At 36.2% G+C, this 16,378-nt stretch overlaps 2 protein-coding genes across 15 annotated transcripts in view; one reads left to right on the top strand and one right to left on the bottom strand.

The window, feature by feature from the left end:
- LOC143219169 (uncharacterized) overlaps positions 1-13,871 on the bottom strand; it is a 48,918-nt gene extending 35,047 nt beyond the window's left edge. The window contains exons 1-3 of one of the 14 annotated variants that reach the window (XM_076445057.1): positions 13,667-13,871; positions 13,511-13,560; positions 9,017-10,367 (exon numbers count right to left, since the gene is read on the bottom strand). In XM_076445057.1, the coding sequence (XP_076301172.1) occupies positions 9,017-9,143 (127 nt within the window). In that variant the 5' untranslated portion in view covers positions 9,144-10,367; positions 13,511-13,560; positions 13,667-13,871. Of the gene's footprint in view, positions 1-547; positions 3,012-9,016; positions 11,000-11,081; positions 11,628-13,510; positions 13,561-13,666 lie in introns of those variants that run through there. The other 13 variants (XM_076445061.1, XM_076445063.1, XM_076445059.1 and 10 more) reach the window with 13 other exon arrangements.
- On the top strand, positions 10,909-13,392 carry LOC143219173 (uncharacterized). The gene is made up of 2 exons (XM_076445073.1): positions 10,909-11,560; positions 12,714-13,392. The coding sequence occupies exons 1-2, from the start codon at positions 11,504-11,506 to the stop codon at positions 13,104-13,106; spliced, it is 450 nt and encodes a 149-aa protein (XP_076301188.1). The 5' UTR covers positions 10,909-11,503; the 3' UTR covers positions 13,107-13,392.
- Positions 13,872-16,378: the final 2,507 nt, after the last annotated feature.

Below are 16,378 nucleotides of genomic sequence, written 5' to 3'. Positions count from 1 at the left end.
GCTTTCACATTGTTTATTTTTTAATTATTGAAATTATAAAGATGCTTCCATTAGAAATTATTCAATAAATTTCTTTATTCGAGTACGTATTACTATAAAAATTCTGAGAGATCTAAATAAATTCGGTCATGTAATTTTCATAAAACAATACTTATCCGATACATTTTGTGCCCACTACGCCAATTTAAACTAATGACTAGATTGCGGATCTACATATATGCATTTATGGCTTCTGAAAATGTTCAGAAAACGCCAGAGTCTCACATCTGACAGAATTGAATACGATTCTGATTTACTCCCGACCTGCGAAGGCTACTCTGCTACTGAAAATAAGATTCTATTTGATTCCACTTTCTCTCTTAAAATTCGTCCACAAAAATTGCAAATTGCATTCACATCCGCAGTCTACTTATCGACTAAATTCAATTACCACGTGAAGAACGACTTCGCCGACACGACAAGCAATATTCAGCTAACAATTAAACAACACATAAATCGAATCATAAATACAAGTAACATTGGAATTACATGTTGGAATATTACATACCGGCCTACAGGCTCACAGACACTCTGGTAATAACCGCAGGACTCTCGAAATAAATGCTCACAGGCGCACCGCTATCTTCCGCGTGTGTATTTGTTGTCAATCACTTTAACGGACGTTGAAAAGTCGGTTAGGAACGCGCAGCTTCGCAAACAAACTGAAACTTCGTCGCCGATCGAGTCTCGATGGTAGAAAAAATCGGTATTTATCAGGGAAACGTTGTACTAAATGTCACTGCACGCGTGTGTACGCACGTGAACTGAAACAGATCGTACGGTGTTCCGTGAAAAATGTCTTTTATCAATGGAACTGCACACGTACCGAAGCGTGCCAGTATAGAAAACGACGTAGAGAAGCGAACGGTGATGCTAGTTCAGTCACGACCACTGTTCATCGCGACGATTTCGAAGGACGATCCAAATCCGCCGGCGTCTGTACATCAACTAACGGCGATCGAGTACCGCCATGTTATCCCCCCTCGTGGTTGCTCGCAACACGGTCACGCGTGCGTAGATGCACGGCTCTCGTGCACGCGCGCCGAGCTCCGATATGTATTACGACAATCTCGATAACAAAAGTGGCGGCACGTGCATCCCCACCTCGAATAGGATATTGTAAAAGATTCCGCGGGAAAGCCAGGCGGAACATGCTTTGTGGAATTTCTTTCTTGTCTCTTCTCACCCGATCCCGGAGACGCGACAAAACGCCACAGGGTGTCCAACAAAATATCGAGCTCGAAATACACTCCGCGCAGAGTTGGGCAAAAATTGCATTTTGAATAAAAATTTCGAATAGAGTGACTTTAAACCCACTTGAAATAAAACCCACTTTATTCGACGTTTTTATTTAAATAAAATTTTTGCCCAACTCTGACTGCGCGACAATGCTACAGGACTATAGGACGTTATTTATTTGGGACAGGCCTAAATACATTTTACTTTCAATACAGTTATTTGCAATGTAAAGGTAATATGGATACATTTAAGATATTCACGATTTCAAATAGTATATTACTTCGATATAGTTGGTTTGGCAAGAAAGTATTGTAATTTCAGTATTTTAAGGATGTTCTGGAGGTACAATGGGAGACAAAAGTATAAGAAATTCGAAATCCATCAATACATGGCAATGAAAGCCATTCACGAGTATATTTTGCGTTAAACTTTTGCGAATACTGTACCCTCTGTAGCCATATTCAGTGTACACTTGTCGCGTTTCCATGCTAGTGAGACAACACGATAAATTTGACGTTTTGTGACAGTTTATAATTTTTTCGCTCTGTAACTGTTTAGCGAATCCTAATAAATTTTTAACACAATTAATTACATAATTTTTACTACATATAAAAAAAACTGGAGTTTCTAGCTGCGTTTTTTCAAGGTTTAAATAGGGTTTGAAGTGGAATTTTATGAATTCTCCATAAGAAGACGTGTTAAAATCTGCAGACTTTAAGTTGCTATAATTCTTAAACGGTGCAGTGAATCGAACCCAAACTTCGGTAATTGCATTAATTTAGTAAGAATTATATCTTGTCAAATTGTCAAAAATTTTGTTGCGTTTTTATGTACCTCCAGAACATCCTTAAGTAAACATAGTCTGTCTCGAAAATAATAAAAGTTGTTGTTTACAAATTTTTTATGTGGGCCCCAATATTGAAAATTTAAAAATTACGTTTTGTAAATCTGTGTCAATGGCTTTCATTGCCATGTATCGATGGATTTCAAATTTCTTGCACTTTTGTCTCCCATTGCACCTCCAGAACATCCTTAATATGATTGAGATCATGCATTTCAAATTGAAACATTGTAATTGCGTGAACTTGTAATTTGCAATACGTACACGTGCAGAAGATATAATGAGATTATAGTGCTCTGACCTACAACAACGAACCGTTGCGATAACTCCGTTATTTGGAAAATACGGCTTCTTATGAATTTGTAAAATATTTGCTTCGAACAACAACGTGGCACATATCCATTTCCAAATAATTTCATTTAAATTGTATCTGCGTAGTTCTTAACTATAGAACAATAATCTATTGTTTGTTGAAATGTAATTTCTATTATCGACGAATTGTACGAATTGATTAGGTCTAGCAGATCCATATGTAATGTAAGATTATCATAAAATAATTTGTCAATGAGTGATAGAATTATTAGATAGATAATATTCATGCGATTTTTTATTGAATATTTTGCATAATCTAAAATCAGGCGAAAAATATATTAGACTGTCCGAAGAGTGCTTTTCGTACCACGTACGCTGTATGCTCTTAGATAACATAAACATATACAAACAGCGCGATTATGTTTTTGTTAAGGTTTTAATTTATTTATGTATGCGCTTTCCGTCGCAACGACTGTCTGGTCGTTAACGACGGCTTCAACTGGTAAATGCTATTGCAAATAAAACGAATTTTTGGAACAACTTAATACCTCATTAAGAACTCTATCAGATAAATATCAAAAACTGCTAGACTAAAAATTGAAAGCTGAATGAAACAAGAATGAAATAAAACTTGATTTCTAATGCACTATAAGTGAAGTTGAATATAATAAATATTAAACTTCATATTCGAAGAAAATATCCCATATAGAAAGTCGACAGAATATAATTCTGTGTACGAAATAAAATTCACGAATATAGAAGAAAACAATAAGGTTCAACTAGGTTCGACTAGTAAATGCTATTGCAAATAAAACGAATTTTTGGAACAACTTGATACCTCATTAAGAACTCTATCAGATAAATATCAAAAACTGCTAGACTAAAAATTGAAAGCTGAATGAAACAAGAATGGAATAAAACTTGATTTCTAATGCACTATAAGTGAAGCTGAATATAATAAATATTAAACTTCATATTCGAAGAAAATATCCCATATAGAAAGTCGACAGAATATAATTCTGTGTACGAAATAAAATTCACGAATATAGAAGAAAACAATAAGGTTCAACTAGGTTCGACTAGTAAATGCTATTGCAAATAAAACGAATTTTTGGAACAACTTGATACCTCATTAAGAACTCTATCAGATAAATATCAAAAACTGCTAGACTAAAAATTGAAAGCTGAATGAAACAAGAATGGAATAAAACTTGATTTCTAATGCACTATAAGTGAAGCTGAATATAATAAATATTAAACTTCATATTTGAAGAAAATATCCCATATAGAAAGTCGACAGAATATAATTCTGTGTACGAAATAAAATTCACGAATATAGAAGAAAACAATAAGGTTCAACTAGGTTCGACTAGTAAATGCTATTGCAAATAAAACGAATTTTTGGAACAACTTGATACCTCATTAAGAACTCTATCAGATAAATATCAAAAACTGCTAGACTAAAAATTGAAAGCTGAATGAAACAAGAATGAAATAAAACTTTATTTCTAATGCACTATAAGTGAAGCTGAATATAATAAATATTAAACTTCATATTCGAAGAAAATATCCCATATAGAAAGTCGACAGAATATAATTCGCTGTACGAAATAAAATTCACGAATATAAATATAAACTTGTACGCTTCCAGCATATAGCAGAAATCGTTGTCGGTTGATCCCACAAATCGTTATAAATGCCACTGGATGATTTCTAAATCAGATGCGGGAACTATGTCAAAGCCAGCAGAGGAATAAAGTTTCACCGCAGACACGTGGTGTCGGGTACAGACGTCATAGCGATATCATCGAAGAGATTTACTGATTTCGGTGACGCGCAGAAACCGCCGCCACGACACTCATGCTACATACATAGATCCGGTACATGCAGAGATGCAGATCGTCTTTCGAAATGTAAGTCAGTGTGATCAGCTGTCGGCACGTTTCCCTGTTATTTCCGAGCTGGTCACCGTTTTACACCTGACTCTGCCGGATAGGCCAGCTGCCTTTTAACTTAGGGATGCCGATTATTTTCAAGAAGATCGATTTTTCTGAATCGATTATAATCGAAGCTTCAAGAATCGATCCACTAAAAAATCGTTTCCAAAATAATCGATGTTTTGAATAATCGATTTTTTTTTAGAAATGTCTAAAAATGACAAAAATACGAAGATCAAAAATTTTGTTGGACTCTTTCATTAAAGAAATAAAGTAATAATAATTGTTAGACTGCGGATCTTTATGCATTTATAGCAAAATTGAGTATACGAAAATCGAAGAAGTTGAAAAATTTATTATGTACTTGCTTCGCGCGTGTTGCGCGTCAGTCGCGTGTCGCGTGGTCGGCCGAGTACGAGTAGGGAATTAGCCAATGAACGAGTTCCGTTAGAATCATTATGCGCAGTAGAATTGTCGCGTTTTAGGAAAATTCTATATAGTCACTTTTAATGCTAATTAGATCTGTTTATACAGTCTCCACAGTAAACACTCCACGGTCTCCACGTACAGTCATACAATTTGCCATAAAAATCGATTATTTTTACAATTTTAGAATCGTTTATTTGTAAAAATCGGATATTGAAGAATCGATTCTAAAAATCGATTTATTTTAGGAAAATAACCGATTTTTTAAATAATCGATTAAAAATCGACATCCCTACTTTTAACCCTTGGCACTCGGATGGTGATTCTGAGAGAGGCGCCACTAAAAATTGCTGTACCAGTATTCAAAATATTGTTTAAATGATTAAGTACGTCGGTATCTGATCAACAGCGGATTCTATGGATCTATGACAAAAATGAATAAGTGAAATTTAAAACAGTAGAAATATTAGAAGACTTTCAAAATACTGTTATATTATTTTGAACCTATCAACCATATTCACAAAGAAAATCAATTTCTACTTCTAATTTGTTGCAAATCAGGTACAAAATTTTTATTCTGCATAAAGATCCGCTGTGTACTAATCAATCATTAAACATTTAGGTATTGTACGAGGTATTATACCAATTTCATATCCATAAAATTTAAAAAAATCATAGAGAATTCTAGCGAGGAAGAAATGTTTCATTTTAAGGGGCTAGTCTACCCTCGATTTGTAACTAGAAAATTACTAGAATCTTACTAGATTTTGGGTCGAAAATATGGGTTTGCGGCCAGACGTTGATTGACCTTATTAGAACAAATTGTGGGCTGTGTGAGGGCTCATTCGAAAGAGGAAGGTTAGACGCAGCGCGCTTTTCTCACGAGGTTAACGAGATTATGTTTATATCTAATAATATGATGGCCCAAAGTCGAGAAAAAATCTAGGAAAAAATCCCGCAGATTTCAATGCATTTTCTGTCTCTAATAGACTTTTTTGGCTTATGAGATGAGAAAGGCGCGCTGCGTTGAACCTTCCTCTTTCGAATGAGCCCTCGCACAGCCCACAATTTGTTCTAATAGGGTCAATCAACGTCTGGGCGCAGATCCATGTTTCGACCCATTTTTCTAGTAGGATTCTAGTTATTTGCTAGATATTTGCTATTTACTAGGATCTTACTAGATTTTGGGTCGAAAACATGGGTTTCCTGGTTTTCAGTTAGTGTCCTCATTTGAGCAAATTTTGGGCTGGGTGAGGGCTCATTCGAAAGAGGAAGGTTCACCGCAGGGGGCTCTGGTCATCCCATCAGCCAAAAAGACTTTTGGAGACAGAAAAATGCATTGAAATCTGCTGGTTTTTTTTCCTAGATGTTTACTCTACTTTGGACACTAATATTATTAGATATAAACATATTCTCGTTAACCTCATGACCAGAGCCCCCTGCGGTGAACCTTCCTCTTTCGAATGAGCCCTCACCCAGCCCAAAATTTGCTCAAATAAGGACACTAACTGAAAACCAGCAAACCCATGTTTCGAGCCATTTTTCTAGTAATATTCTAGGTATTTTCTAGTTACAAATCCAGGGTGGACTACCCCCTTAAGGGGGTAGAGTACACCCTCGGATTGTAACTAGAAAGAGACTAGAATCTTACTAGATTTTGGGCTGGGTGAGGACTCATTCTAAAGAGGAAGGTTCATCACAGCGCGCTCTGGTCATCATATAAGTCAAAAAAGTCTTTTAGAGACAGAAAAATGTATTGAAGTCTGCGGGATTTTTTTCTAGATTTCTTCTCTACTTTGGGCCCTCATATTATTAGATATAAACATAATCTCGTTAAAGTCATGACCAGAGCGCACTGTGATGAACCTTCCTCTTTAGAATGAGCCCTCACTCAGCCCAAAATCTGTTCAAATAAGGTCAAACAATCGAAGGGCGCAAACCCATGTTTCGACATGATTTCGACCCAAAATCTAGTAAGATTCTAGTCCCTTTCTAGTTACAATCCGAGGGTATACTACCGCCATGCCACAAATAAGTTGGTGAAGTTTTGAAAATTAGATTAGTAGTCGTTCACACCGACATACCCAACCCCGTATCGGATTACGCGGCATGCTTACACTTTACACTGCTCGAAGACCGAGGCAGAGCTCGAGCATCTTCGCCCCTCGCGGGGCATGCTCCCCAGTGGAGGGGGTAGGCGAACTGACTAAGTATTTACTTAGATCGTACAGCTCTGCCCAACTTATTTAAATCAAAACTTTACTGTACATGCCGCTATAACACGCAGGCTACTGACGTTCAGGTTTATTCGTACGAAGGTTAATAGCCTGACTTATCAAATATATTTGAATATGTCTTCAAGTGAACGAGCGATAACGATGGAAATACATCTTCCTGGATACTTTTTCCTGACACATTGTATACGCTCATACATATACATGTCAGCTATTCTGAGAAATGACGTTTTAAACGTTCTATTATTCTTGTAATAGAGTTGAAAAGTTTCCTCTGTGACTGACACTGTCAATAGTCCAGGCGAGAAATCTTGTATGTTGCGAAAAGTAACCCCCCCTCCCCCCCCTATTTTAGAGGAAATCATTTAAAAACACCAATGTTGCACAACAAGATATTACAACATTTTATTTACGTGACTGAAGACAATGTCTGCAGGGATATACGAGAAGAGGATGTGCGGAAGCCCTTCGTCAAGCCAATTTAGTTTTAATTATACGACACGTACTCAATTTTCAGCTGCGTCAGGCGTATTCGAGTCGTTCATGTCTCACTACCTTCGTTTTTGAATTTGATTGTTGATTATTACTAGACTGCGGAAATTAAAAGAATTTGAGAATATTAATTTATTAGTCTCAGCTTATTAAAATTATAGAGAAAATTCTATGTGGCTCTTATTCTTTTTAATTGCTGTAAACAATTTTTATTCTGCCTAAAAATCCGCCGTCTAATTATTACATTGCATATTTTGTTATGCGATTATATAATAACGATTTAAAAATGGCTTGATCATTTTTCAATTTTTCATCTTAACCAAATGAGACTTTTCCGGTGTCGAGCTATTCAATTCAGTCTTTCTAGATTATTCCTCGACGAAACGCGAATTAGCATGACTGTTAGCAATCGATTAATTAGAATGCCGCGAGAATCGTTTACTACGGTAGTTATATCACGGAATATCAAGACGGTTCAAATGCATTCGGTGTTTCATACGAAGGAAAAATTGGAGAATTGTATAATTATTTTGAGCTACGCACAGTGATCCTAATCGAGGAATTAGCTCATTCAGCTGTTCATTTGCTGAAAAGCCAACTTTTCTCAAATGTATGTCACTTTGTAATTGTTCATCACGTTTGGAAACAAAATAAATAAAAATCGTGCTAAATTCTGTTAAATTTAATACGCCAGTATTTTTTGAAAATTTTTACAAGTCATAAATGCATAAAGATCCGCAGTCTAGTTTGCATCTGCAAAGACAGATTTCAAATATCACCATTTGTTTAAATAATATATTCAGTATACCATTTATTATTTACATGTTGTCGCAATTTCTCAGGCACCTCTATGGTGCTCCGACAAAACAAAAAATGATTCCGACAAAAATTAATCAATACTCGCTTCCGCAAACTTCAGTATAAAAAAATTAAAGTCGCCTCAATTTTTTAATCGGCACTATAGATTTTTAACTTAATTATAGCTGACGTTAGGTGAATTCTTCAAGAAAAAGAAATTTTCTTTAAGAGGGCCCTAATAAAAAAGCTAAAAAAATGACTCTTTTATTTTTGCATGTAACTTTGTAAATTATAATTATTTGGAAAATCTTTTTTGCATATCATTTCATAAACCAGTGCTTCTAATTGATTATAAAAAATCAGGTCGTTTGTTACAATTATAAGAAAGTTATTCTGTTTTAAAGGGCGTTCGAATACTTTCGTGAGCCACTGTATAAAGCCGTCTTTCAGTCTTGAAACAATGCTAAAATCGTAGTGAACAGCTAATTCTTCGATTGGGACCACTGTGCTACGTGCAGAAAAGCAAACCAGGAACGATAAAGAAACATTGACGTTACAATGTGAAGGAGAAGAGAGGAGGTCAGAGGTAGAGAAGGGGAAGGAAGTCGCACGTGTAGCCGACTTCCCCACTCCTGGCTAATTTCTTGGTTGAAAGGAGCGTCCTTCACCAATCCTCCCAACCCTTCTGGTCCACCAACCTTTTTCGACCGCCACAATGTCCCCCCTCCAACAAAGATCACGATGACGGCTGCAACCAATCAGGGTCGTTTGCAATGTCTCCACGTGGCGCATAATCGGCGCGCACACACACACACACGCGCGCATACTCAGCGTGTGCAGAAACTGGTAAAGTTGCTACATACGTGCATTGTCTAATCGTTTAAAACGAGAACGTTCAATTAGGTTTATTTTAGGATTCTTTTGCTATAGATGCACATGTAAGTCGTAATTATGGCAGATAGATCGACGTCAGGTCATAAGCGTAGATCTCTGTCATTTCGCTTTATGTAACCAGATCTTGTCGGAGGAAAATTTTCCTAGGAAATCTATGGATCTATATTGCAAATTTTATAAATACTATGGACAGTTTAATACAATATGAAAAGCTCTTATTTATTTCATATACAATTTGAAATAAATTTTGACTTGATTTCGATTTTCATAAACTGACTCATTAGTCTATATGTTTGCATAAATGTTTGCATTCTATATACATATAATACTTTTACAACTTGTTTTACGTTGTGACAGTACACTTTTTAAAGTATAATCTTCTGAACTGTTCTGAACACATCTTCAAATTTTTCTAATACATCTTTTGCCGTTATCCTATTATAAATTATAATACTAGCTGCTGATACACACATAGACTCAAGATCTGTATAGATATCTCGCGTAACGCAGTTTTCTATCTGTGAAGGCTGATACCATTTCAATGTCACATCCGACACTACCAACAGTTCACAAATTTTAGTTTGTTGACATAAATATATATGTATAGATACATGTATATTGTATAATAAAATATTTTCCATTTTCATGTCGAAATTACATTTAAATTTAAATGTTTCATTACCGAAGGCTTATCGTGTGTTCTAATACCCCTTAGTTTTTACTATTACATCAATTTAGATTTAGAAAACTGTTACAGGGGTAGTCCCAGAAGTACCCGACCTTGACATATAGCTGGCGGTTGTTATTTGAAAACTTACTATACCCAAAAGTACAATCTTTATAAAGCTTAAGTTTGAAGTCTGAAGACGCTACGTTGTTTAGTATTTGTTTGGCAGCCACCAATAGCATTTAGCGAGAAAGAAAGTGTTGTTCCATCAGGACAATACACCAGTTCTCACATCCGCTATTGCGGTGACCAAAATCAATGAGTTAAAGTTCAAATTGCTTCCTCATGCAGCCTATTCGCCAGATTTAGCCCCTCAGACTATTTTCTCTTTCCAAACTTAAAAAATGGCTCGGTGGTAAATGATTTGCCAACAATGAAGAGGTGGAGTCTGCGGTTGATGGCTATTTTGAGGAGCTCGACGGATCTCACTATAAACAGGTTATCGAAGCTATTGAACATTGCTGGGAAAAGTGTATCGAGCTAAAAGGAGACTACGTTGAGAAATAAAGTTAGTTTTTCCCAAATTTCTTGTGTTTTCTTTGTTAGGTCGGGTACTTCTGGGACTACCCTCGTACATTCTCTAGTCCATATATTAAAATATAATTTCAATGTCACCAATTCCAGAGATAGTCTGAATAATATACACATTTTCATGTATTAGGTTGTCCCGGAAGTTTCTTTCGGAATGCGTTCCTTTAATATTGTTAAGTAAATATTAGGTTGTCCCAAAAGTTGGTTTCCAATTCATGCACATAATGCAAATTCATGTTAGGAAGTGCTAAAACATTGACATAAAGATTATCGCATTGTTTGTATTTATTTAGCAACATTAAAGGAACACATTCCGAAAGAAACTTTCGGGACAACCTAATACTAGAAAAGTGTTCTCTTCCACATTCTTCCATAGAAGAATTACTAAAATTAATATAAAAGACAAATTCTTCTATATAAAGCAAGAATAGACTTCGCAAATGACCAGTTTGCGTCGTTCGCTACGCAGGTTCGCCCTGATCAGTGCTTCGATTGTGCCCAAATTTTCTCGCGCCTGCGCGAGAAAACAGTAACGTATCTACTATTGGGTAGCAGAGCAGCCAGAGCCCTGAGGCAGTTATATTGGCGGGAATGTACCGAAATAATCTTACCGGACAAAAAGACTTCAGGACGTGTCCTACGTGTTACAAAATATACACAAATACACTTGTTATACATTCATTTTTCAGAATCAAATCATATAAAGTTTTTAAAATTCTGCGGGGTGCTTAAGGAACCCCATTTTATCGAGAAGCTTATGTTACTGAGGCTGAAACCGCCGCGCATGCACGAGAAAATGTGGGCACAATCGAAGCACTGGCCCTGATTGGTAGAACTCCCAATGCACAACGCATGCGCGAAGTGGCACTGAAGTGACGCCACGCGATGCAGCGCTGCAAACTGCCTCACTCGCATTATACCAGGTGTCCTGTGTGTACACGATTCACTCAGCTTCACCACGCCCGCTATTTTACCACGTGCGTTTCGCTGGTTCTTCCGCGATTTTCTTTAAAGTGTCTATTTGCAAAAGAAAATGGAACAAGGAGAGCCATCAGGTGTATCTCCACTGAAGCGGAATCCGAAAGGAAAGGTACGTACGCATTGTACATATTAATAATGCATTTCGATTATACCCAGATAGCACACCGGCTCGATTTTGGCCAGGCCCTTGTGCGCGCATTGGCGCGGATATCACCTGCAGGGGCTCGAGCCCAGGGCCTGCCGGCCGGCCCGGTGTTCGGCCCATTTGCAAGATTGCAAGGGTGCGGGATTCGCGTTCTCATTTCGTGATAATACAAACACGGGTTTTTTCAGTAGTCAAAAACGCCAGATAAAAGATCAATCTAGGCAGCAATCGCCCTCAAAGGTCTTATTTATTTCAAATAAGTCTTATTTATATTAAATTTAACTTTAACGACATCTGCCACATTGATGCGACCCGCCCTGTGTCGTGCATACGCGAGAAAAGTTGGGCTCAATCGAAGCACTGATTGGCCACATTAGTGTGACCGTTCTGCCCTCTCAAAAACAGGCTGAATTCCAGAGTTGGGCAAATTTTATTTCGAATAACGAATAAATCTCGGGACTTTTATTCGTTATTCGTTATTCGTTATTCTAAATGACGACAGCGAATAAGAATAAAGGCCGAGAATAAGCGCAGCAGGCGGCGGGCCGCTTTTGGGTCTTTGCCCACTAGGACGCCCCCTCTGTATACCTGCGCCATCGCTCCGTCCCCGTTTTGGGTTTCTTCTGTGTATTTCAATGGGGATGCGCATACTAGGCCGTACCGACGACCCGCCGCATCCCCATTGAAATACACCGTGGCGCGGTGCAGGTAGCCGCCGTGTCGGTATAGTCTGCGAAGACCTTTTGAAGTAGGAACCCAACGTCGACACTCGACACTCGGGGCCCTGAATCGCCGGCGCGATGTCATTCGATACCTTTATTCGCTGGACTATTCGAATAAATTTTTATTCGCTGGTTATTCACAATTTTTATTTGCTGTTTATTCGAATAACGCCCAACTCTGCATGAATCCCGGCCCGGCCGGCAGGCCCTGGGCTCGAGCCCCCTGCAGGTGATGTCCGCGCCAATGCGCGCACAAGGGCCGAGCCTGGGTCCGGAATTTCGAATCTTCGATATCGCTCATTTTGTAAAATGCATGACAATGTAAATAATACGTTTCTTTAGCTGTTCTTTAATGAATTCAAAATCTTTATTTCAATTTTTTTTTCTGTTTTTAGTACGTTTTATCTGGGCAGAAGGAGATAATCGTCAACCTGTACAAACAACTTAAACAGGAAAACGCCGAGATCACCTATGTGGCGATGGTTGAATCCCTGTCGGAGAAGACGGGGATTGGAAAATCTACCATAAAAAAGGTGATAGCGGAGTACAGAAGTACAGGCGCTGTTACGTCGCCGAATAAGAAGAGGCGTCGTTCTAACATTCTGCAAAAAACCTCGGATGCGGACATTTTGGCCATAAGAAAGAAGGTCCAAGACATTACGGAACGGGGCGAGGTGCCGAGCCTCGATAAAATATTGCTGGCGGTTAATGAGGACGAGGAACTTCCGTCGTTCAGTCGGGCGTCTTTACACCGCCTGCTGAAGAGGATGGAATTAGCTTCTAAATAGTTTGTAAATAGTTTGTAAATAGTTTGTAAATAGTTTTAAATAGTCAATAATTGTCATTTGTACTTTTTTTTAAAGATATTAATAAATGTAAATAGTCACGATTTCCTATTCTGTATAATTCCATGCTAACCTTAACCATGCTAAGCTTAAATAGTCAATTGTCATTTGCACATTTTCTTTTAGATATTAATAAATGTATATAGTCACGATTTCCTATTCTGTATAATTCCATGCTAACCCGTTTCATTCCGGTACACCGTGTATATGAAGACTCGCGTCGAGACAGTGGGGAGTGGGAGTTGGGAGGCTCGCAGCGCCTTCCGCGATCAGTCGAGCTGCGCGAAACGAATCTATTCTTGCTTGAGACAGACGTGAAATTTTTCTATGTTTAAACAATTACTTACCCACTTGGCATGTTAAAAATCCTCATGGTATAATTGTGAAATTAGAACATCTGAAACAAATAATTATTGCCATTTTATTCGTTTAATGTCTACTAATGATATGTATTTAGAGATGATTCAAAACAAAAGACCCCCCCCGAAATTATAAATACAAACCATACAATACCAACATAATTGAATTTTAGTGCATAACTATTCACTTGATATAACCAATATTATTTGAACAACTGTTTCATTATGAAAAATGTAACGAATAACATCTCATTTTAGTCCCCATCCTATAATAAATACTATTTTAGAGTCTGTCAACATTCTGTTAGGTTAGGTACATGAAGGTTAGGTATTTGAAGTAATGGTGAAGAACTATCGAAAACTATCGATGATTTACTATCGAAAGGTATCGATGTTTTACTTTTACTATCGAAAACTATCGATGATTTACAAAATCAGATAGAACTAATCGAAAAATGTTTTTCTAGACTAACCAACAATATCAAAATTCAGTAGATAAACATCAATGTCTTTTTATACATATCAATTTTCAAATATAGATGATGAAAACATCGATATATATCGTTGCCATCTCCAATTCAAATTCAAATTTCTTTGTACATGTTTAAAATGCAAAACTTCACATTGTTTTATACTGCAATACACTTACCAAATTAGATAAAATTGAAGAAGAGACGATGTTAAACTTCGCATATAACAATTCACAAAGTATATAGCATTAAATGCAGTATCTGAAAATTAATTTGTAATGGTATATCGCCAATCATTCTAAACAAATAGTTTTTTATATATTTGAAGAGCGTATTTTCTTCATTACTTTCAAATATTCCTTATATTATAGAAATATGTATATTGCACACCATCACTATCGATTGTCACTCGAAAAACGAAAAATTCGGTATCCTCTTACGCCCTCTAGGATATATTCTTGCTGGAGTGAGAAACAGAAGGCACCGACGGTCGGTGCAGAAGACCACTGTTTCGTGTTACCACCGTCGGTGCCGCAGACTCGTCTGCGCTTATAGCGATGCGGTATTTTTCAGATCATTGTAAATTCAACGTTATATCCCCGTGCCCACTTGCTTATATCGCTGAATAGCACAGGGGCAGGCAGTCTAAAAGTATTTCGTCGGTGTCCAAGATTACTTCATCTACCAGATAACGGATGTGGACAAAGTGCTAGAGTCTGTTGAAAAGTCGCTGTACCACGGAGCTAAAATATATCTAGAGGGGAAATGGGAATTGTCGCCGTATCTCATTCTGTATAAATATTTATGGAAACTGTAACTTTGATATATATTTTATTTTATTACTCGTTCATTTTGACTTTACTCTTCTTATTTTAAATATGGCTAACTCATATTGTCAATTATAGCAACGCCATCTGCTGCAGTGTGCACACAACTAATCAGTTTAAATGTACGTACATTAATTTGCAAATATTTATCTATACGAGTATAATTAATATAACTGTATACTCATTTCCAAACGTTATATTATTATTTTATCATTACACTATATACTTATACAAATATTTATATTGAATCGGAACGTGCACGAGGTACAGCATCGTATAAAAGTCAGAATTGAAATGTCGCAACCTACTTTGCCATTTAATTATTATCTTTCTTAATTAGATTATGTATGTCTTATATAATTGTTTCTCAGTCACAATAATGTCTGAAAACCGAAATACCATTGATACTTTTATCGCAAAATGACTTCCTTTTTAATCTGTTATATGCTATATTCTATGGAGAAATCAGTTTTTATATTTTATATTGTTTCATAATGTTCTAATAAAAATCTGCTGACTTTTGATTTGTCTATAAAATGGCGTTGTTCTGTTGCATAGACCTGTTATACAAATCTATTAGTTGCAATTATTATTTACTACGGAACAGTATATTTTAGACAAGAGGATTTGTACAAACATCTAATTACGTACGATCATCGTGTTGTGTTTTATTATTTTTACATATATGTAATGTTTAATTCGTTTCAAAAATATTTTATGTCTTTCGATCACGATAACGTAAATTGAATCTGTAAGAATTAAGTCCTGATATTCGCTTTACAGATAGTTATTTTCGATTTCACGCTTTAGGATTTCTGGCGTATAGAAATTAGACCGAGATCTACCGTATATAAATTAGGTGGAATCGTGTAGAAAACGGTACGTTATGATACGCTCGACGTAATCGGGTTTGCTAAAGCGCACCTGATATCGATGATCGCAATTAACAACGACTATTGTAACATTGAATTTCGATTTTTTCGGACTGTCATGTATCATATTTTTTGAAATAGTATATATTATATAGTTGTACGGCATATATTGCACTTATTTATTCAATGATATTTGATCATTTTGAACTACTTCTTTATCATAAAAATGGCAATAATGGATTACAAATAATAATAATATTCTACAGAGATAACACCGAAAATTTAAAAATAAGGAGACACATTAGTATAAAAACTATAGAGACTTTTGGTTTTATTTATGGAAACTTGGATAAAAATATTTCACTACATTCATGAAATAGATCATTATGGTGTTAATTACTACTATTTTTTCAATGTAAACTTTTTAAATTCAGAGAATAAATTGAATTGGTCTATTTATTCCATGTATTTTTATCAATTATCTATATTAGGCACATGGTTAGTTAAATCATATAGAAATTGTTCACACAGACATCTATAATTTTATTTAAAAAATCAAACTATTTTATAAAAGATTTATTGTTGTATACTTCTTCTCCAAATATTCTTATCCAAGTTTCCATAAAGAAAAGTAAATCTCTATAGTTTTTATAGTACTGTGCGTCTTCTTGTTTTCAAATTTTCGAT

This window comes from Lasioglossum baleicum, unplaced genomic scaffold (assembly GCF_051020765.1).
Source record: "Lasioglossum baleicum unplaced genomic scaffold, iyLasBale1 scaffold0021, whole genome shotgun sequence".
In the NCBI taxonomy this organism is placed as follows: Eukaryota; Metazoa; Arthropoda; class Insecta; order Hymenoptera; family Halictidae; genus Lasioglossum; species Lasioglossum baleicum.
The sequence above is the reverse complement of the archived record's forward strand: the minus strand, read 5'-3'. Positions and strand labels throughout refer to the sequence as shown.